General features: G+C 41.1%; 1 protein-coding gene across 1 annotated transcript; it reads left to right on the top strand.

The window, feature by feature from the left end:
* The first annotated feature begins 2,598 nt into the window (after positions 1-2,598).
* Positions 2,599-22,804, top strand: FAM168B (family with sequence similarity 168 member B). Its single transcript, XM_079978688.1, has 7 exons — positions 2,599-2,889; positions 8,050-8,130; positions 11,098-11,181; positions 14,237-14,379; positions 15,749-15,926; positions 17,008-17,132; positions 18,081-22,804. Exons 2-6 carry the CDS (start codon positions 8,061-8,063, stop codon positions 17,118-17,120), a joined length of 588 nt encoding a protein of 195 aa, XP_079834814.1. The 5' UTR covers positions 2,599-2,889; positions 8,050-8,060; the 3' UTR covers positions 17,121-17,132; positions 18,081-22,804.
* Positions 22,805-23,690: the final 886 nt, after the last annotated feature.

Raw genomic sequence — 23,690 nt, 5'->3', positions numbered from 1 at the left:
CAAATCTTTAATTTCTTGAAATATTGTTGGAAACCACCCTGAAATCTGCGGGTATAGGTGGTATACAAATTTAATAATAATAAATAATAATAAAATCTTTCATGACTTCATATTGGCCCACTTGGGAGAAAACAATAGTGATTGAATCTGTGGTTGGAACTGACATATGGGAGGGAAATTTCCCTTGCCAAAGTCCTTTTAAAGCAAAATGTTTCGGCTCTGGTTTTGAAGGGGGGGTAGGGTAATTACATAATTATTTTTTGCTTTTGTCCAACAACAAAACAATCCAAGGAAACACAAGGGAGAGGATTTAGTTTTTGTCTGAAATGCAACACACACCACAAACTGTTAAAACTATTGCAAGATCCAGGAAAGCTAGCACATGCTAGTTTGCTGGATCAGGGCCTATGGAAATAGCATGCAGATATGCATCCTTTTGCATAAGTCATAAACCAAGAACAATGAGATACCATAACATCCTAAAATGAAAACCTAAGTTGAGTTTAAATATCACATATAAACTTTGCCTAAGATTCTTTATTCACAGTAATGTCCCCAACAATATTTCAAGAAATACGAGAGAGAATTTTTCTTTATTTTTCATAAATTTAAGAAATAACTTCACAATAAATAATTCAACTCTAAATCTCCAGTACAAGAAGGACAGTACACCACACAGTAAATATGCTTAGGTACACTGATATCAGTGGGGTTAAATATGCTCGAAATATGGGTTGTGAATAAGGCTGTGCTTCAGGACCAATGACTGCTACAAAAAAGGCAGCTCCCATTTCTCAGCAGCATGTCCCAGATGCAACATCCAGGAAATTCTGATGAAATTAAATTACTGCCACCACTGCCAAAGGCAGCAAGCAAATATGATATTGCCAAATAAATCATGAAACAATGCTGAAATTGAATAAAATGAAATGACCTTTTTTTCATGCACACCCAAATGTGTGAAAGGTAGGGGACCACCACAGAGAAAGTAAGGTATGTTCCGTCTCACTTCCTTAATATGATTTGTATGAAAGATATTAAAACATTATTGATTTGAATGCTCTCATATTCTCTTTGTTATGCAGAATGCCTAAACATATTTTATTGTTTAAGAATGGCAGTTACAAATAGATAAGATTTATAAATGCATACATGTTTGTGAGGTGGTTTTTTGTTACAGAACAGTAAGATGCACAGTTCTGCAGTGCATTTTCTGAAGACACACACCTTTGTTTCCTTTCAGCAACTTCCAGAAGGCAAGTTGTGTTAAACCAATGAAGAGTCTTGGGGCACCTTAAAAACTAACATTATTATGTTACGCTATATTATTATGTAAACGTTTGTGTATTAGAGTTGACTTCATCAGAATCCCCTTTTCACATTTGTTCGGGCATTTGCCCCAACTAACAAATGCTGAATTCGTGGACAGTGGGATATATGCAAGCCCTGTGCCCAACACCCCACCTCAATGCTTCTCTGCTCAGCGCTCAATCCATCCCACGCTGAGCACGGAAGTTCTGCAGGGGTCTTTTATTTGCACTGATTTCAATGTGAGTAGAAAACTCTTCGTGATTTAGGAACCCAATAAAACCCTTTCCCCCGTTTACAATTTTAGCCTTCTGGCACCCTCCTTATCCGCCATCTAACTATTAAACTGTATTATGGGCAATCATTATTGTACAGGAATGAGTCACCTTGGCTCCAAAACAACACCAGAAATAGTTATGCAAGCATGTCCTCTCAGGAAGGTGGCTGGCTGCCATGAGCATCTCTTTGTGCTCTTAATCAATATTGGGATAGCTACCCGGCTCCAACATTTTTAAAAACTCCCTGGTCTCAAAATATGCAGTGCAAAAGAATGCAGACTGTGTTTAATGGATTGTGTAGTTTAAGTTTTAACTGACTGCATTGCAGCGTTTTATTTTGATTGTGAACCACCATTGTTTCTTTCTCCAACTGCACAGCCTCCATGAGAGAAACAGGTAGTGGAAGGGAGGAGCAGGACAGGCTCCTGAAGTGATTGTAACCCCGGAAATTTCCCCCTGTCCTCTATCTTTTACACCTTATACATTTATTAGGCCAACCAAAATAACACAGAATTGCACGCAAGCTTTCGAGTTCTGCAAGGGGACCTGCCCGAGCTCAATTCCCGAGAATGTCGAGGAAGGGCGGACAAACGCTGCCAATCAGTGCAGACAACAGCGAGCTAGATAGGCCCTCAGCCTGCCTCGGGATAAGCAGCTTCCTCTCTTCCCCACTCCCGCTCTGATGGTCCAAGACAATATTGGGCATGTGCCTTACAGGTGCAAATGACCCTGAGAAAGCGGGCGCGCGCGAGAGCACGCCTCCAGCCTCCTACACGTGACCAGCCCTGAGGCCACCTAAACAAATAGCAATTAAGAAAAACCAACAGCCGTCGACTCCTTTGCTTCTTTTGCAGTTTGAGGGGGCGGGGGGCGGGGGGCGGGGGGCGGGAGGGAGAACGGCAGAGCGCGACGGCTCCTGCGACCACGTGACAGGGAGCCTCGGCAGCGAAGGCGCCTTTCTCCCCCCGCACGTGACAGCGGCTTTCTGCTCGCTTTGGGGGGCTTCAGGCGCGCGCGGCTCTCGTCGCCGCCACCGCCGTCCATCCTCTGCACCCAGCCGACGGGCGGATGTGACGTTTTGGGCCGCTAGGTTGCTGCGCAGTTCTCTGGAAGAGAGCGAGAGAGAGAGAGAGACGGGAAGGCGCAGCCAGGAAGGGCTCGTAGTTGTGGTAGCAGCAGCTCCAGGCGGCACTAACACACATACACACCCCGCCCAGGCTCGGCACCCTCCCGCCTCAGGCCCCGAGAGCGAGAGAGCGACAGCCGGGCCGGGGCCGCCGCCGCGACGAAGCGCCGCAGTCTGGTAAGCGAAGGAGCGCCCCCCCCCCGCGCAGCCCCTGCCCTGAGGGGAGGCCGAGGTGGTCGGCCGTCCTCGTACCTGCAGCTCCCGGCCTCTGCAGGCTTTCGGGGCCGCGGCCAGAACAGCGGCCCGGCGGGCTCCCTCCCCTCGGCTGGCCTAGTCGCTCCCCGGCGGCGCTGCAGTCAGTTCCCTTGCAAGGCCCCGGGCGAGGGATGCTTGGCCGAGGCAAGGCCGGGGCCGCAGACTCGCGCCCGCGGGCGACCTGCAGCAGCTCTGCTCCTCGCGTTTTCCGGGGGCGATCAGCCGCTTTCGTTTCTTCGCATATTCTCTCCCCCCCCCCTCCTCTCATTTCCCTTTTTGCACCTAGCCGGGCTGCTTAACGGCGATGCTTTGCGGGCGCCTTAACTCTCCCCAGTCTTTCTCCTTCTATTTTGTGCTGGGGGAGGGGGGAGAGGTCACTCTAAAGGCTTTTCTCGGCCTAGCATTAGAAGCGGGGGCGGCTGCGTCTCTTGCACAGAAAAGGATCTGCCCAATTGCCCTGGAATTCCTTGGGCCGCTTACTTTTCCCCGACGCTCCGCGGTGACAAAGAAAACGGCGTTTTAGGATTTAAACCGGTTTGCGCTTATTGGAGGCGGTCTCTGAGAGAGACGATCGCGCCCGTTATACCTACCGGCTGTGTCTTTCAAGGCTCAGTCTTGAATAACGTGGGTGGGCTTCGTGGGTCTCGCGTGTTTAATAGCAGCAGGCCTGTCTGTGCACGCTGACATGGAGGTAGCTTCCACTGAAAGCAGTTGATGGCTTTTTAACATAGGCATGTGGACCAGATTGCAGGGCTATTTTCTTATCACCCTACGGTGCCACTTAATGCTTCCAAATAAACATGCAGGATTGGGCTGCCCATCACTTCATTTTAGGCATATGTTGTATATGCACATTCTGAGACTTGCTATGTATGTTTCAGAGCAGTTTGCCAAAGAGGTTCAAGTGTCCTTGCAATATGTCACTGGCTAACTTGTTTAAAGCAGGTCCAAGTCTTGTCTTAGCAGCCATGTTCCTTAAACTGGATCCTTTAAATATCTGTTGGACCTTAGTTTCCATATTTGGGTATACCAATTCAGGTTGCATATGTGCACAGATAAGGCAAATCATCCTTGAAATGGCTCTAAGTCCAAAAATCAAATACAGAATATACATAATGATACCCTCATGATGTTTTCCTTAATTTTTTAATCCAACTTGCTCTATAGTTATCTCTATAATAAAAATAGAGCACTTGAAGGCCTTTTAGACTGATTTGCCGTAGACTGGTATCACTTGTTTAAAATACTTTTTAATGACATTATAAGCCAAAGAATATGTTTGTGTTGTCTGTTTTAATTATTGTCAAGTGTGGTTTGAGAGTTTCCTTAATAACAATATTTGGGTCTTGTCTGTTCATCTTAATCTAATCTCTAGGATTTAAACTATATAGTAATGGAGAAACATTGCTGCCATGTGTGCTGCCTTGATTTTAACCTTACTCTGAAAGGGATAGATTGGAGTTTGCTTTGTTTTTTGAATACAAGCTAACAGGCAGACAATTAAAGTGTCCTCACATCTGGCATTTGAGCTTTTCTTTTTCTATATTTGTGCCATCTATATCATGCTTAAATAAACCAAATGCCTTACATTACAACTTAGCTTGCCATTGTCATAACCCTGAGCAGTAACTCGTTTGTTTCTGTTAGTTGTTCTTCACTATGACTATACCCTTTCCAGCTGTTTCTGCTACAGTTTTCCTTTTTGTCAATTCTCTGGCCATTTGCATTCAGTTCCAACTTCTAGGCAGCAGAATATTACTGTTTTTAGTTTTGTGGTCAGCGGAGCAGTCAACCTGATTTTCTTGATTTTGGCCTGATTAGGAACCAGGTTATCTGATTTGGAACCAGAACCCACCTGCAGTTGTCAGCCAACTTGGGCCTTAAGACCGTCTTCTGAGGCCGTGCTCTCTATCTTGTCAATAAAAGAAGTAATGATTAATACCAAGGACCAGATTCTTGATGGTGGCCACATATTTGTGGAATTACCTTGCTCAGAAAATACTTGTGGCCTGATTATTGAAACTTCTAAAGAGAAAACTTGGCCATTTTTATTTCATTCTGTATTTTAAATTAATTGGTATTGTTTATTTTAAAGAGATAATATAATGTGGCTTTAATATGATGGTTTCATATGTTATGTTTCCACTGAGAAACTTTGTACACTGCATTGTGAATGTCATTGTGTCCTGAAAGTCAAGTTTTGAAATTCTTTTAACTAATGTTTCTTCCCTATAACTTTCCCCATCTTTCAAGACCTACTGCCACTCTAGTCTTGTCTTGGGTTTTCAGGGTACCCACATAACTTTTAACGACATATGTTCTTCTAACACCTAAACACATACATTTTATTCTTTAGGTTGCTTATTTTTTTGCAAAGACATGAGGAGGATTTAAACATAATCATAAAAATGTAAGATGTTGATAGTAGCACCCTACTAATTTGACTAGACTTTCTGTCTTCTCAGATATAATCTTTTTAGAGAAGCCTATAATTGTAAATGTTATAAAAGTTTGAAGCTCATAAAACAGCAGAACTTCTCAAACACTGTTATCTGTGGGATACATGCAGTTCACCCTTCAGGCCAAAAAGTGTCTAGATTTTTTTTTTACCCATATACGTATGCTTTCTGTTCATCAAACAGCTTCATCTTAGCTCAGTTTATCCTACCCAGTTTCACTACTAATTTCATCAAAATGTTGTAGGAGGATTATTGGCAGAAGTGGTATTTATACACTAGAGGTCAGTTTCCTTGTTTTCTAATCTATGTATTAAACATAATTTATAGACCACTTAATCAAAAGATAAACATCTTTAAGCAGTTTGCATAAAGTAGAATAACTAAATTGTTTATTTAAAAATAACATCAGTTAGTATACATTTAAAAAAAAACAAATTGAGTACACTTTCCTAAACAAATAAGTCTTTATCAGGTGTCAGTACAGTGAAGGTGCCTGCCTGATGTTAATAAGCAGAGAGTTCCAGAGCATTAGTGCTGCACACTTAAGATTGATTTCTTGCTGATATAGAAATGAACATTATAAGAATAATCTTGCATTTAAGGCCTCAAGCTGTGGAAGAATCACCATTGACCCACTTTTCTATAATTTTCTTCAGAATTATGGAGGTACAGTGCTTCTTTGGAATTCTGTTCTGTAAACTATTATTGTCACTAGGTTAGTTTAAATGAATATTTTTGATTATGATTCAAATGGTGTACATTCTGGTCTTTCAAAAAATGCTAGGGCCAGACACAACTTTACCAGCATTTTGCAATGTAAAATTATTATTTTTGATGTTGTTTCCCTTATGCCCCAGTCTTAAGTGCACTGAAGGAAAGTAGGTTCTGTTGATATCAGTAGACTAATAACATAAGATGTCTGCAATCCAGAAGAGCTAAATTGCTCTTTAAAAAGCACTCCAGTGATTCAGTTCTGAAAGGTCTTGAGTTGAAAATAAAGACACGGTTAAGGTGCTTACACATCCCTCATATTTGCACCCTTGAGTATTGTGATCAGTGTTCTACAACTGTAACCTCCAATCATTTCAAACCTAGAATCGGCTTTCAATAATTGCTTGCAACACAGGCCATAATGTGGTTCTTTAAGCATACACGAAAATTGGGCTTTTCTCTCTCTAGTTACCATATGTGACTGAGAACAGGGATACTTACTTTTAAAGAAGTGGAATTTTGGCAATGATAGTTTGTCACAAAGGGGTGAAAGAAACGGCAGCTGCCTCAATTTCTTCTTTACACAAATTTTAAAAGTACAAACGCCCTATCATAGCTTGCTGTTGTCATGCATATATTGACAACCCATCATTAACTTTAAGCCATAGTTCATGAAGTTTATGAACTATTACCCATAAGTAGTCTGGGGGACATAGCTTCATTTCCAAAATGAAATGTGTAAGCTTGATCTTATATGCTGTAGTGTGTATTGATTTCAATTACATGGATGGATGAGAAAACCTTTCCACTTGCGCTGTTTCAACTGTCATTGAGATTAATCATAGTTTGTTTCTCATGGGGCACCAAACTGCAGTTAATCTAAAATGGAAGTAGAGGCTTGTGGTCACCTTGTCCCCATGCAAGAGGAGTGGGAAAGCACTCAGGCCAGATGCTTGTTCTCATAATACTGAACCCTGACTTAAACTGTGCTTGAATTCACTCACACATCGTGGTAGGTGATGCCACCAGTGTCTCACCTTATATTTGTTGTGCTCTACTTATTGACCGAACACCAAGAAGCCCAACTAGTAGTATGTTTTGCTTATTTGTCTAGTACATTTATAGTCCACATTTTTTTTCCATCATGGAACTGCAGGCGACATACTGTACATTGAGTTCCCAGACAGTTTCCCAGCCAATCAGCCATCAGGCTGAAAACTGCTCAATTTCTCCCAGATAGTTGCATTATGTACTTCGCACGATGGCAAGACAAGTCTTTGGTGACTTAAGGATGGAATCCTAAGCATGCTGTAATGAGTAAGCTCCGTAGGTCACTGCTTTTTGCTCTTGACAGACACCGTCTTTATATGGGACATCTTGTTTTCAAAAGTAAAGCCAGACTATGAACCGCACTTCAAAACGTAGTGTCAGAAACTGCTTGTCTCATCTTTGTCAATTGTGCTCATCTACAGTGCTTTAGACTGCAATCCCAAGCATTCTTAAAAGGAGAGCAAGTGTCATTAACCTTTTGTGATACTGAGTGAATAAATGTGTTTGGGATTACACCATTTGAGGTGTGCCATTTTGTCTACCTGTTATAAATTAAAGACCACTCTTGAGAAATGGTTATTTTTTTTAGATAGCAGTAACAACTGTTGACAGTTTTATTGCATCTCATGTAATACATGCCCAGATATCACGAAAGGTACAACATATAGCCATATATGTTAACAAAATCTTAGTTGCACAATTAAAATAAAGAACTTATTAAGAGGGACTTTGTGGCAAGCACATGCCAGAATAATGAAAATGTAGTTGATAATATTGGATTCCTACTGCTTCACATTTTAGTTGAACATTGATAACTAAGACTCCCTATTCTTTTTCTATACAAATGCTTTCCCCCCTATAGTTTCCGAAATCATGAATCCTGTTTATAGTCCTGGATCATCTGGGGTTCCCTATGCAAATGCCAAAGGAATTGGTTATCCAGGTATGTAACTGAATCTCTTAAATGTATTACCTGGGTGCTGTCTATTAATCAAACTGGACATTGTAGTAAACCTAACTTCAGGATGCATTGGTGTAGAGTAGTAGCAGTTACTCCCAAGTAAGTACCTGAGTGACAAACTTCACATATAGCCTGTGGACTGCACAAATAGCTCCAGAGAGAAAAGTGGACTGAGTGTTGTCATGTCATGTCAGAACTACAGAGGCATTTTATTTGGCTGTAAGGGCAGCTACAAACAGAGGATTGCTCTTAGACAAGGGCAGCCACAAACAGAGGATTGCTCTACCAGAATCCAGAAGGTCAAGGGAATGTACAATGCCTGCAGTGTAAACCTATGTCTAGGCAGAGAGCTGTGCTGATAGTTTCTGCCCTTTTGAGGCCACAAGGAATGGGAAGGACTATGTATAGTGTTTGGGTTGGGGGAGACACTTTTTCCTACCTCTGCATTTCTGAAAGCTGCAGGTGATTTGAACATTAGTTTAAATTGCTGGTTTCTAACTGTTTTAGCTTAAACTAACCTTTCTTATATGGCAGCATATAAACAACTTACTGTTTCATGCAGTTTGATTATTATTATTATTATTATTATTATTATTATTAATTTCACTTCTATACCATTCATATTTTAAAGAAAAAAATCTCAAAGCGGTTTACAACACATTGAAACATCACATAAAGCGATCCAGAATAAAACAAGTTTAAGCGCCAAGGGAAATACTTCAGATCTTTCTCCAAGTGACATTTTGCTTTTGCAATTTTTATTTACCTACTTAATTTATATAGCTGTTCCATAGCAGAAGTACTCTAGGAAGCCAGTGTGGTGCAGTGGTTAGAATCTTGGGCTAGGACCTAAGAGATCAGGGTTCAAATCCCCACTCAGTCATGAAGCAGCTCACTGGATGACCTTGGGCCAGTCACAGCCTCTTAACCTACCTCACAGGGTTGTTGTGGGGATTAGCATTCAGGCTAAGGCCACAATTTGGTTTTTCATGATGTCTGAACCCGGCCAGTTTTGAACTTGCTTTTTATTTTGAAAAGAATACATACAAATAGAAAAATGCTTTGGATGCAGGCTTAACCTTTGTCCTGTAACTAACTGCAGATAAGAGAACACAGGAAGGGCCATAGCTCAGTGGCAGAGCATTTGCTTTCTATTCATATGGTCCTAGGATTGATCCTGGTAGAGCTGGGAAAGATTCCCTGCCTGAAACCCTGCAGAATTGCTGCTAGGTCAGTGTTGACATTACTGAGCTAGTTGGGCCACTGGTCTGGCCCGGTAGCTTCCTGTGTGTCCCTAACATCGTTTTCTGCCAGTGCGTGTCTTTAAAGCATTGTGCTTTTCACCCTTTGTTTCTCCATGTAGAAGTGCTTAGTTAGCCAAAATAGTCTGCTGTTGCTGTTGTCTCATTTCAGGCTGTCCATACCATTGAAAATATACATTTGAATGCTATTATAAATTATTATGTTATAACTCATTAAAATATCTCCCTATTTTAAAAAGTAGTTGAGAGTGAGAATATTAGGGGTGACTTTAATATTATTTAGAGCTTTTTAATTTTTTTATTTACCTGTGTGTTGCTTTCCACAAAGAATTCCTGAAGTGACTCATATTAAATATGAAACTACAAAACAGAGAGCATACATCAGTTAAAGGTTTGTCCACAAAAATGAGTCATAAAGCAAAAGACTCCCCCACCCAGCAGCAGGGTTTAAGGACCTGTTGCTGAATTTCTCGCTTACACACATAGGCTCGTACAAACCACAAGAGTCCCTAGTATCAGTTCTATTTGTAATCTTAAAAACAGTTCTCTGAATACATAGGAAAAGTGCTATACTGGGTGGTAGTAATATTGAAGGTCCTAGCATTTTCTGTTTACTGTGTATTATGTGGATGGGAGTGCTTTACAGTCCTCATCCTCCAGCATCTAAAATACAGTTAATTGGACTTTGGAATTAGCAGAATGCACAAGTAGTAGCGTATAACTCTGCAGAGGTTATTTTTTAAAAAAATAATTCTAGAGAGTTGGGGTGGCTTTGCATAGTATAGATTAAGGATAGACACCTGCCATTCTGAAGCCTACGCATCTGGCTGGCATCCACACCTGACCACAACTTCCTGATGCATGGGCAACAAACACAATGAAATAGATCCATAGCCATTTCATATGTGGCAGTGTACCATACCAGGGGTAGGCAACCTAAGGCCCGGGGGCCGGATGTGGCCCAATCGCCTTCTAAATACGGCCTGCGGACATGAGTAGAATGTGTACTTTTATTTAAAATGCATCTCTGGGTTATTTGTGGGGGCTGCCTGGTGTTTTTACATGAGTAGAATGTGTGCTTTTATTTAAAATGCATATCTGGGTTATTTGTGGGGCACAGGAATTTGTTCATTCCCCCCCCCAAGATAGATAGATAGATAGATAGATAGATAGATAGATAGATAGATAGATAGATAGTCCGGACCACCACATGGTTTGAGGGATGGTGGACTGGCCCATGGCTGAAAAAGGTTGCTGACCCCTGTACTATATAATACATTTGGTTTATTGTTCATGCCTATCCTATGAAGATCTCCTCAGAAAAGTGGCTACATTGCACTGTATAATTTTAACCTCTTTTTGGCTGACTGAAGCAGTTTTTTATCTTTGTGCAGTTGGCCTGGAAACATAGGGGTTAGATGGCCATGATTAGACATGTCCTGTAGCCTTACAGCTGGCTAGGGTTGGAGGGGTTTAGAGCCTAACAGCATCTGGAGGGCACGACATTGGATGCCCCTGGTTTATAGCCTGAAGCCTCACAATAATAATCATGGGCTTGATTACATCACTGAGATACAATTGAAAGAAGTCATGTTCACCTTATTTTAATTAGTTGTAAGCTTGGAAAACAATACAAGTAGATCATTGGAGGTATTTCTAAAAGTAATTTTCAACTGTTTTCTCTTAGCTGGATTCCCAATGGGCTATGCAGCTGCTGCTCCTGCCTATTCTCCAAATATGTACCCTGCAGCAAATCCTACATTCCAAACAGGTATGTATGCAGACATGTCGAAGTCAACCATATAAAGCATTGGGTGGGAATAGTGATATTTTTTGGCATCTGCAGAGGATTTCTGAAACAAAGAAACTGAGTAGCCAAACTTTTTGTAGTTGCTATGTTTGAGAAAGGAGTGTGACAGACAGAGGTACCAGGTTCATCTTTCCCCAGCTCCATGCTAGGTACTGTTGCATCCATGGCATTTGTCTGTCATGTACTCTGGAAAGGAACTGATGTCCTAATTAACTCTCACAGATAATTCCACCACTCCTGTTTCCCATTATAGGCCTTGATTCTGGGAGGCATGACACTGCGGGTTGGAATATGATGTTAAATGGCCATCTGTCATGGATGCTTTAGTTGAGTTTCCTGCATTGCAGGGGGTTGGACTAGATGGCCCTTGGGGTCCCTTCAATTCTATGATTTCTTCCCTCTGTATGTCGAAGGCAACCTGGTGCCCTGTTGAGAGACATGGGGATGGTAAATATTGGGTATTGCCCGCAGTAGGGTTCTGTGACTAGGTGCTCATTAGAGGGTGAACGTGCAAGAGAGGGTTCTGCCTCCTGTATACTCTTCCAGTTGATGTTCTTCAGCCTAGTTCCCACTCTCACATGGGTAGTCTCCTTGGCGCTTGCAATTACCATATTTTTCGCCCCATAGGACGCACTTTTTCCCCTCCAAAAATGAAGGGGAAAAGTGTGTGCGTCTTATGGGGCGAATGCAGGCTTTCGCTGAAGCCTGGAGAGCGAGAGGCATCGGTGCGCACCGACCCCTCTCTCTCCAGGCTTCAGGAAGCTATCCGCAAGCCTTGCAAGCCCGGCGGGAGTTCCTGCGGGCTCACAAGGCTTGCTGGCAGCAGCCTGCAGCCCCGGCGAGTGTCTGCAAGCCTCGCGCACCCGGCAGGAGCTCCCGGCAGCCTGCAGCCCGAAGCACGTGGAGCCCTCCGGAGGGTGCCCCGTGCTTCGGGCAGGCGTGTGCAAGGCTTGGGGCGGCAGCTGCGGCTGGGGGGGGGATAATTTTTTTTATTCATTCCCAACCCCAAAAAACGAGGTGCGCCCTATGGGCCGGTGCGCCCTATAGGACGGAAAATACGGTAGTTATTCACATATTGAGGAAGTTAAGACTAAACCTTATCATCCAATGTAGGGAGTTGCAGTGGAACACTATCTGCATTTTGTTTGTGTTCTGCTTTTTGTCTTTTGCTCTTATCCTGTGAAGATAAATGAGTCATAAGTTTTTGGCAGTAAGATGGAGAGGAGTGTTGGGTATTCGCCAACATGTACTCCATGTTCCCTTCTGCGTGCATCACAGAGTTTACTGGGGTTTGCACAACGGGGGCTTCCTGGTGACACTGTGTATTCTTTCCTTGGTATTCCCTGCATGTGGGGATACTGCTACAACCTACTGGGTAATGGACTGTTTGCCAGTGCACAGTATTCCTGATTGTTGTTGCTGAGGGTGGGGTGGAGAAGGAAGGTGCACTGCATAGCCATTATTTTTCTTGATTGTTGGAGCAAAAGGTGGTCAAGGGTTGTTTGAACCAAGGTCCCCTCACTGTGCGGGGCATCCCTCCACTTTTTAATCATTGTGCCTTGTCCGTCCAGCTCCACATCCTACCCAATTTTATAATTAGGCACCATCCTCTTGAACCCCTTGCCCCCCCCGGGGGGGGTTAGCAACCAGGTTCAGATCTGTTCTGGATCCAGGATTATTGTTTTTCGCTCTGTGTGTATTTGTATTCCAAGATCTAAAGAAAGTTATTGTAAGAGATTATTACAAGATGAGTGTTGTTTGTTTTCCCTATATCTCCCCATCCCCCCGCCACCCCTGAAGTGTAGAACTTAGTGGAAATATCACGATGCTTCTAGCTAGGTGAATGGCAGCTATATTAAAATAGTGCTATGCATCATGGGTATCAGAAATCTGTATAAAAACACTCCAAAATGGATTCTGTAATCTAACTTCAACCACAATCAGTTTTGCAAAGTGAGTAGACTTGTTTTGTTTTATTTATTTGGTTATAAGTATATATACTTCCATTTGTAAAATAAATAAATAAGAGTGGTTTATAACTATACATAAAACCATACAAAAAAATAAATCCAAAATTGGCTAACTATTGTGGAAAGACGTATTCTTAATTGCCTTCATAAGCCTGACAGAACAGAAAAGTTTCCAGCACCTATTTAAAAGCTGAAACAGAAGGGGGCCTGCTGAATCTATTGGCAGAGTATTCCAAAGTTATAAATACTTGCTGCCTCGTATTATTATTTTTAATCTGGTAAATAAAGTACAACATTTCTGTTGTGCTTTACCTAACTTTACCTAACTGTTGTGCTTTATCTAAAACCCAAGTACTATATTGACCAACCTTAATACCTGTACTACTCTTTGATATTCTGTTGTTGTTGTTTTTGATTATTGAATTGTGTGTGGTAGCAGATTCTATTTCACTAGAAAATTTAATGGATGTTACTAATTCTTGTGGTTTATTAATCTGCTTGATTGTTAGAAATTATGAAAGCATGTATGTAATGGTATAGTGTGGTTACTCGTGCGTAAACTGCCTCCACTTCAATTAGATGGTTTGCTCAAACATGTTTAGGGTTAGAGCTCGCCCTCCGTGACCTGTTAGTCACTTGCAGAATCTGCCAGTGGGCGTTTCTTGAATCTCTTCCAGCATAAAAGCTGCTTGACCCCAAGTCTCCGCCTATGTTCCCTGCGCGGAACGCGTCTGCGCAAGTAAGGGGATGGCAAGGGCGTGCCAGCGCTCTCTCCGCTGGTTTCGGTTGAAGGGTCTTGGAGCCCTGACACCGATTCCTCCATCTCCTCCCTATTGGTGTCACGCTGAATTCCTTCCCCCGACTGGTTCCCTCTCCGGCATCGCTCTGGAGCCCTGCCTCCGCTTTTCGCTCTGATGTCAGTTCCCTGACAATGTATGTGCATTGAAACGGCTTAATGGAAGGCTCACATTTGTGCCCAGGTGTGTTAAATAAATCTGATTAACGCTCAGCAAAAAAATTTAAATTTGTTTTTTTTCTGTTTATAGGTTATACACCAGGCACACCATATAAAGTCTCCTGTTCACCTACCAGTGGTGCAGTGCCTCCCTATTCTTCATCACCCAACCCCTATCAGACTGCAGTGTATCCGGTTCGAAGTGCCTATCCACAGCAGAATCCATATGCACAGGTAAAAAATATAGATTTACTGTTTGCATTAATTCTGTAACAGCCCAGAATGCTATCCTTCTCTACTCTGTTAGTATTTTCTGTAGAATCAGTGTGTTGTGCAGAAAGTTTTGACCTCGGTTGCTCTTGCTTTACATTACTATGTTAGGTTACTGTACTTGTGGGAATATCTGATTTTTCTGAGCATTATCATTCTTGGAAATATGTGGTGATGTTATTGTTTTGGTAAATATGGCTGCTGTGTGGCAAGGGCATAGTAATGTAGGCCACATATCCCAGTATCAGCATGGAAATTTTATAAATCAATTCTTTAAAAAAGGTTCAGTTGAATGATCTGAAAGAAGGCACATGAAACAGTAAACTTGCTGCACCTAAGGAGACCAGGGTCTGACCAGTGCCTGAGTGAGAGACTGCTTGAGAACCATATGTATGTTGTCTCGAGTACCATGGAAGAAAGATTTGCATTTATATAAATACTAAATGAGCTCTTTTTAAAATGGGGCCTAAAAATATGTATCAAGATGGATAAAATTACTTGCTTCAGCTGAAAAGGTTTTTTCTGTGCCTTCCACCCTCTCCTCTAGATTCAATTTTCACCTTTCCTCAAAATCTCTGCCTACAAATAACTGAGGTGTAAACCTGCAACTGAGCTTTGCCACTCAGATGGCAAATAGGAACATTGCACACATTAAGACTCCATGGATATAAAAACACAGATGTAAAAAGCTATATATAATCCTTCCCCTGGGTGTCTAGATTTCTGTGTGCAAGGAATCTTTTAGCTTTATGCAAGTCCCCAATTGCGGGTGTTGTACTTGACCAGATTCACATATAAATATATACCTAAAGCTACCTTCCTGTGCACCCTTTCCTAACAGATGTCAGAGACAAACTTCAGACAAAAATAAACATGCATAGAAACAGGCTTGTGAATGAACTCCATCTTTAAAATGCTTGTTTTCTCTTAAGAGAAATAGTTGCAAATACAAACAATAGACATAAACGTCTGGATTCTGAATTACTGCCTTGTGGCATGCAGGGTGAAGCAAAAAAGAAAGATAACCCTGCTTTGGAAACAAAATGTGAGACTTCAGGTGTGAGAATAGTGACAGTTCAATTAGAGATTAACAAGGCAAGTGTTGTGGGTTTGTTTGTTTTTTCAGGGGTCCAACTCCCACCTGAGTTGTAATGTCAGAGGAGGAAAGAGATGTAATTTTCTGCCTTTGATCTCTCTCACACACCCCACCACTCCAAATTATATCTGTGGTCTGTACTTAGTGGTATTTTTCCTGAAATAGTTTTGTGCGCCCTTTTAGGATGCATGCAGTGGTGGCAAGGATTTTACTAAACCAACTGTTTTTTCCCAACAGCAAGGCACTTATTACACACAGCCTTTATATGCAGCACCACCCCACGTAATTCATCACACTACAGTTGTGCAACCCAATGGAATGCCAGCAACTATGTACCCAGCACCAATTCCGCCCCCCAGAGGAAATGGTGTCACTATGGGAATGGTGGCTGGGACCACAATGGCAATGTCAGCAGGTAAATAGATTTTTGTTATACTACATTCTGGGCCAGGGTCAGTATTTAGTCTCACTTGATAGCAATCAGTGTGGCCAGTTTGATACTGCATGTAAATTCTCGTGCAACTTGTGATAAGTGGATATTGTATATCTGAACTTTCTTGGCTATCATGACTGATAACAATACTTCAAAAAAGTGCCATTTAGGACTAGAAGTCAGATCATCCTGTAGCACTTGAGTTTCACAAGTTAATGTGCATTAACTACTCTGATTTGTCTGAAATCTGCTGCCCATACACTTGAGTGGTGGTTGGATTTTAACTTGAGACTTTGGCCTGGTTCACACATTGCTTAGTGTGGGGGTTCCAGGGGCAAAGATTGTGGCCACTTTACTCTTCCTTGGTTATTCTGCTGCTGCACTGCCCTGAGTCATGGCTTGATTTAGTGTGTTCTGTGAACCAGGGGTCATGGTTTAGCTTTCCACAGACTAACCACAAGCTGTTTGCCCTATGGTTTACACAGCTTAAGGTCTGTCCAGGAGAGCTAAGCCATGATCCCAGGTTTAGACAACATGCTAAACCAAACCATGGTCACAGCCAGCAGAGCAATGGGGAGGCACAAAGTGACTTTGATCCCCTCTCTCAAATCTCACACAGTCATGTGTTCCTTCAGAGCCATGATTTGGCTTAGTTTGACTTGTGAACCATGTCACCCAATTCTACTAATAAATTTTATATGAAGCATTTTTATACAGTGGGGAAATACTGCAAGCTGAAGAGCTGCTCAGAGGATGTAGATGTACTTGGGGCAGGGAGCGGGAGAGTCTAACTCCTAAAAACCTTTCCTGTTCCATGTAACACATGAAGTAGCATCATGAGACACGCTGTCTCGGCCCCAAGCTAGGATGATATACCTGCCTCTCGGTGTGTAACTTTCTCTCCTTTTATTGCTACAAAATTGGGGGGGGGGGGTGAGCAAAAGGGACACATGGCCACAGGCTTGCAAAACGATGTTCCTTTTAAATCCTATGTAAGTTTTTATTGATATGTTGACTTCTAAATTAAAGCAACATTATTATGAAAATATTCTTTGCTCCTCAGGTACCTTGTTGACAACGCATTCCCCAACTCCTGTAGCCCCACACCCAGTTACAATGCCCACCTATCGGGCCCCAGGAACGCCAACCTATAGCTACGTGCCCCCACAGTGGTGATTACCACACAGTGTAAGTACTGGCATGGTTATAACAATCATAGCAACGTCTTTGCGAGAGATCTAGCACAAGTCACAGGATAAGTTATAACTTTTTGATAGTAGGTGCGTTGGTATGTGTCACCTGTAAATGTCAGCCTTGGTTATATGTTCTTAAACATTGCTTGTTTCTGGGAAAGAACGTTTTACAACCACAGCGGTTTGGCTTTCTGAAGAGTGTCTTATATCCATGTATAGTTTTTCACTCTGTACAAAAGAAATTTAAAAATAAAATGAAGCAAGATTTATTTACCTAGTTAAAGACCCACCTATGTCACTTTTGTGCTTTGGGCTCCTTGGATGAATACTTGGCAGAGAAATTTTTGAATTCGGCATTTGGATTCGGAACTGTGTGGGCTTCAATGGGGAGTACTGATGAGAGTTAGCTTTGGCTAACATCTGCACTGCCTCTTAATATGATCCAACGGCACATGGAGTTCCCTGATGGAAGGGTCTCCCTCATTCAATTTTCCTATCTTAAAGTTAAAACAAGCTTTGAGCAGCTGTTAATTGCCTGAAACGGGGCATTTACTGTTGATTTTTGCTTTAACATTTTACATATATCTCTTTGACTGAGGATCTGATTACTCTGCTAGAAATGTTCTGATCCATTTGCAGAATCTGACTGTCTTGAGTCATGGGGTTTCTAGGCTTTCTAGTACAGGTTGGATAGATGAGCTCTGCAAGTGAAATCTGCTAGGTTAGATTGAGGAGGCAGACGGAAGAATAGGGCTATCTTGCTGTTGAGCACACTCTTTGAATCTGCCAGTTCTGGGTGAGTATATGGAACAAGGCGGGTCTGAGTGCAGAAGTAACTATTATGTGCCACATTTGAATTGTTTCTATATTTGACATTGCATGGATCTTGTTACGTGAGGTCAGACATTTACTTAGTTGCCTTCTTACCCTTCTTTGAATGTAGGTTTGAAGATGGGAGATATGCAATCAAGTAACTGAGGTTTAAAAGTTGGTGCTGAAGCCCTCATGCCTCCAACCAGGACTTATTTCTTCTGAATGCTTGCAATCCTTTGCTAAACACTAATTCCACATCACTGAAGATTTCCCAGTGCTGCATATCTTACATCTTGGAACTCCAGCAGTTAGTCTTAAAGCAAATCCTGTTTTGTGGACTGTCTTGCAATTTTTAGCTCATTATAATGATTAAAGGGAGTATAAATTTATTGATCATATCTAGTTGAATGCATGTCTAAGAACACACAAAGCTTACTCAATCTACCTGCTGTGACTAATGCAAAAAAAAAATGTCATATGCAAAATCCAAAGGAGCCGAAAAGTATTTTACAATTTGTATCACTAATGCACTGTTGTAATGTATGCAGGGTCTTAAGAGGTAGTATTGTGGCAGTGATTTGTTTCATAGGAAAACATAATATACATTAGCAACTTTCAGTTGATGAAGGCACCAGTTCAAGGGGGCACTGTTAAGTGATATTTTCCTTTCCTAGTTCAGTGACTGGAAAATTAGTTCATAGTTTGCAGAGAATCAGTTTACCAAGCATACCTTTTTTCCATTTCCTTTTTTCTTCCAGTGGGAGGGGGTTAGATTCAGTGTTGCATAAACATTCTTAAGGACAAGAATGAAATTTTGCAGGAAGTGTGGTTATCAGTGGCAAAAGCAGCTTATCTATAAATCATCAAGGTATACTTCATTAGAATATTAGGTGGAAAATCTATCTACATAATGGCTTGCCTCCTTTAAAAAACTCAAATCACAGTTTTAAATGATATGTCCAAAAGAAATTTCCGCACTTCTGGTAGAATCAGATTTCCTTTGGTTCCAACCCCCACCCCACCCCAAGATAATTTTTCTTACCAGTCCTGGTCAGCTAAAAAATTTTCAATTTCAACCAGTTTGCTTTTGTAAAATGTACTAATGTAAATAGGAAGGAATTCAACTACATGTTAGATATGGTAAAGGCAAACAAGCCATTTGAAAATATTTTACTTGGCTTGGTTTCCTCGCAGCATAGATTGTGAACAAAGTGTGGTAGGAGTTGTCATGATGGAAGAATTCCAAAAATGAGTACTGAATTAGAAAGTGATCAAGTACAAAGACATTAATTAGTATTTTGCCATAATCTCCTATCATATCCTTATTGCTTCCTAAATTGCATTTAGAAGACAGCAAATTAAGAAATCAGATGCAGTGTTTCATTGCAGCGAGTGACTCCTGAATTCCTTGCCTATGACTTTTAAGTTTTTATAAAAGTTCCTAAGTCAATTCCGTGGGGAGATAGGGCTAGTCTTGGAACCCACTTGTGTACCAAAATTATTATGAGATTTTATTTTTAGTTTAGTTTCAGTGCTAAATGCAATCAAGGGCTTTCTTTAAATTGGCACCATTTAGGTAAACAGTAACAGGACATTATTTTCCCAGTATTTCCAGCATACAACAAATTGTGCTGTAAGTGGTTATAAAATGTTCCGTTAAAAGTTGGTATTTGTATGTTAGGTTATAGTGTTGGTAGACTACTCAAAAAGCGTCTCTCTTTTTAATTGTGAGATTGAGTATCCCTGTACTTTATTTTGGGATGATCAGTTTTTAAATCGCATTTGGCAGCTACTTCTGTGTAGTATGCATGCTGATTTTAATGCTGCCGTCCTATATTTTCCTGGGGCAGGAGGGTTCCACATCTCGTATCCTTGTAGAGGTGAGGGCCTTGATAACTTTATTTTATAATAGACACTCTTCATGTTTTTGTTTTAGCGTAAGGTTTTATAAAGTTAATTTTCCAAGGAGCACATTGTAGATGGCCCCCTTGATCCAAATGCCTTTAGCACAACAAAAAATTAAGATATTTAAATTTTAATCTTGAGCACTTGTTGCATTTTAGAAAGTCCCATATGCAGAGAACAACAACAGCAAAATCCTACCCCTACCATTTGGAGTCTGTACTGCTTTGGACGAGTCTGCTTAGCTATACCATTTGTGAAATTGACCTGTAATTCTTATTTTCAAAGTGCTCCACAGACCTAGTGATCATCCAGTGTGGGCAAATGTCCATTTTAGCAAGTTTAGAATAAAATATTTCTTGCCACAGATATGAGCATTGAAAATACGGCTTTGTTGGGGACATGTTGAAAACAAATGGAAGCACTGCTGCCTTCAGTCTCTTAAATGCTCTGAACTCTCTTCAGCTAATGCAGCACTTTGTGAATGGTAAGGACAAGTTATAATTTATTCTCCTCAAGCTTCAGATTTCCAAATGCTTCCTCTTGCTTTTTTGGACACAGTAGTAGTAACAGCTTTCTAGGTGATCTCACTTGAGCACTTTTTCTAAGTTGTGTTTTGGGATTCATCTGCAAGGGGGGGGGGATAGTACTTTTTGCAAAAGATACTGCACCTTCCAGAAATTCTAATCTGTGGGTGGGAGGGAGGGAGAGGGCATTTTTTGGGAGGTAGTTCCATGCCTCCATTACAGTCAATAGGGAAGTAACCAAAAGCACAGTGATGAGGGGGGTGTATATAGCTTGGTATATTGTTGCAAATAATAAAAAGCATGAATATGAAACTGAAAGTTTGTACTTCAAGTGGGTTATAGGCAGCAGGAGGTGTTGTGGAATTCTTTCTTCTGCTGTTTGTTCCATTCCCTGTTTTAGAATTCCTGGGCGGGGGGTGCGCATGGGTGGGTGGGGTAAAACCTCAAATTTTTAGTACGTGGCTGCATTGGAGCTTCCCAGAAAGTTATAAAGGGAGCTAATGCAGTGTAGACAAGGCTCAAATCAAGCTGCTTTTTCAAATGAATGCAGCCTTAAATGTAATCAAAAATTACAGCAATAACAGAAAACAAAAGGATCTGGGCTTTTAAACTGAAAAAGTTATGTTTTTGAATAATGTTCAAAGTATCATTTAAGAGACGTTCCCAAGGTAGATAACACAGCGTTCTAAGTGTCTCTTTTTTAAAGAAGAGCAAAATAGCAAAATAGTCACATTCTATGGAAACATCATTTGCCTAAGAATTGGTAGATTTAGTCAGTGGTGTTTAGCACTAACCTACTGACAGGAAACTAAACCTCAATTATTAATCCTGATTATAAATGTGTAACTAAAATATTGTTGAAGGCTACAGAAATTCAAGTACTCTGACAAGCTCATAAAGTAACCATGAAAGGTAGCATGATGCTATAATGGAAATATTGTTTGGTGGGATTCACTTCAGCTGAATTCCTGTAAATGAAAAGCCACTTAGAATGCAACACTTGTAATCTGGTTAAATTTTATGGAACGGTATTTGCATAGGGATATTCCATGTCAGCCAATGTTCACAGATCTTAATTTCTGTATAGAATTTTGATTAGGCAAATCTTTCTCCTATGTGTATCAAATGAGCAGTGTTCCTCTTGGTTGAGCACAGTATTGTAAAGCTAGCTTAATTTGTTTTATTAAAATGCAGGGAAATTGGATGACACTGTTCTACGCGAAGCAGAATATATAAATTGCTTATATGAAAATGGTGAGTTGGCACTGTTAGGTAAATACACGGTATTTAGCGGCTGCTTCTGAAAGAAGTCGGCATCCATATAGAGGTTTTAACTAACTTCTTGATAGTTGTGAAGGCTCACCATAGCATTTTCTATCGGGTAACTCTGCTAGAATACATCAAATAGTACAAATGCCATTTCTGTCTGTGCATGTAAAATACTAAGCCCCAAATCCAGAGTTCGGTTGTGGGGGTTTTCTCCATGGGTGTCTGCACATGGAGCTTTTTCCAAGCCCCTTGCTTACTAACTTGAGTGGTGCTGTATAGATACTACTTTTTCAGCCTGTAAAACTCCCTTCATTCTGAAGTGGAGAAGGAAGGTTGTGCAGGCAAGGAAGCTGCATGTGTGTCTTGAGTCATCTGTGAAGGATCTCTTTAGTCAGGCTTCAATAGAAATGGAAGGGAGAAAAGCTACATAAGCATGTTTTTGCATTAATATCTCAAACCATCAAGATTCTTGAACTGCCTTTTCAGGATAGTGAAGGCAGGGGGGCATCTGACCCTTTCTAATGTGACTTGGAATACATTTTGAGTATCACAGTGTCAGGAGCCAACTTAGTGTATCAAAATATTCTAAATAGTTTGACCTCTAATTACCCGACATGATCTGTGTGGTTTTTTCCAATCTGATGTGACTTTTGAGCACTTAGCAAGCAAACCGGGGAAGTTTCATTTAGCTTGCTGCTGTACAGACTTGTTTTTAGTAGAATGGATTTGTTAGTGGGATTTTATTGTAGTGCTATTATTGGCTGCCTTTGTGGGGTGAAAAGGGGGAGTGCATGCAACAGAGGTGCAAGAGGCCCCAGTAATAGTGTTTGTTATGAAATAGACACAGGTTTCCTTTTTTTATAACTTTTTTTTTAAAAAGAAGACTGTCTTAAAGCAGTTGTATTGGTACTTTTTCCAAGTTTAGGTCAATGTTGTCTTCCAGAACCAGTTTAAAGCATCATATCTGCATTGAACTATTGCATCAACACATAGGAGTGGCAATTTCATTCTGAGCCAACTGTGTAAAATTCATTTTTATTTTTATGCAATCCAATGAGTAGATGAGCTCAGAGTTAAATTCTTAAAAGCACGTTTATGTAACAGGAATTGTTATGTATTAATACTTCAGTTTTCAATAAAGATTGACTGTGTTGCTTATCGTGGTCCTTTAGTCTTGTTTTTTTTTTCTTGGAACAACTACAGGTCTCAAAGTTCCCATCTTCCAGTTGCCTATGCTAGCTGGAGATGATGGAGCATCTGCACATTCAGAGAGCCCCTGGTTCCCTGCCCTTGCTCTGTAATGTAACTTCGTATGCTTAGCTTGCTGCTTCAAATCAACCACAGCATATCAAAACAGCTGCTTTCTTTACTCAAATGGAAAAAGTGTTAAATTGGCATCAGTCCTTCAGTTGGTTGTATAGCTCACTTTCCCCTTTTGCTGGTGGTATCAAAGATCCTATATTACTGCATGCTTTCACAGAGAATTATTATAAGAAGCTTTCCCTGTGCTGACATTCTTCTATGGAAGTTAGATTTCCTATACTGTATATATACAAACCCAAAAATGAGAATTCTGCTTATTCTATGAAGCTTCTGAAAGCAGCACTATGGCAGTCTTGTCTGTTTATATGGGATATGAGGAGGACTCTGAAGTATGTCAGGCACCAAGCTAAGTGTGAGGCGGGGTTTTTTGGATGGAGGGCACTTGTCTGGACCAGTATTCCAGTAGTGAGTGGTGGCAGATCCACACAAAGCTATTTCACATGGATGTAGAGGCATGTTTAATTCTTGGTATTAAATTCTTAGTAACTCCACAAGTTTCACCTGTTTTCTTTAGACTTTTAATCCATTTTATCCATCCTTTATAGACTTTAATCAACTCTTGGGGGCTTCATGTTCCACATCCCTGGAACAATGGAAGCTATGTTGTTGCATTCCTTTTCTGGGCTCTGCTGGCTACTAACTTCACACCCATCTACCATTGTTAAAAGCAGCAGGATGTTCTTGCCACCCAGTTGTGGGGTGTTCTGGCTTGGTTCAGC

Source organism: Podarcis cretensis (assembly GCF_951804945.1).
Source record: "Podarcis cretensis genome assembly, chromosome: 5".
Lineage (NCBI taxonomy): Eukaryota > Metazoa > Chordata > Lepidosauria > Squamata > Lacertidae > Podarcis > Podarcis cretensis.
The sequence above is the reverse complement of the archived record's forward strand: the minus strand, read 5'-3'. Positions and strand labels throughout refer to the sequence as shown.

Coding starts and splice junctions, on each gene's coding strand:
- FAM168B (XM_079978688.1), top strand. CDS start 8,061: ATGAATCCTGTTTATAGTCCTGGATCATCTGGGGTTCCCTATGCAAAT. Junction 14,380..15,748: donor AGCAGAATCCATATGCACAG/GTAAAAAATATA, acceptor TTTTCCCAACAG/CAAGGCACTTATTACACACA. Junction 15,927..17,007: donor CACAATGGCAATGTCAGCAG/GTAAATAGATTT, acceptor TTTGCTCCTCAG/GTACCTTGTTGACAACGCAT.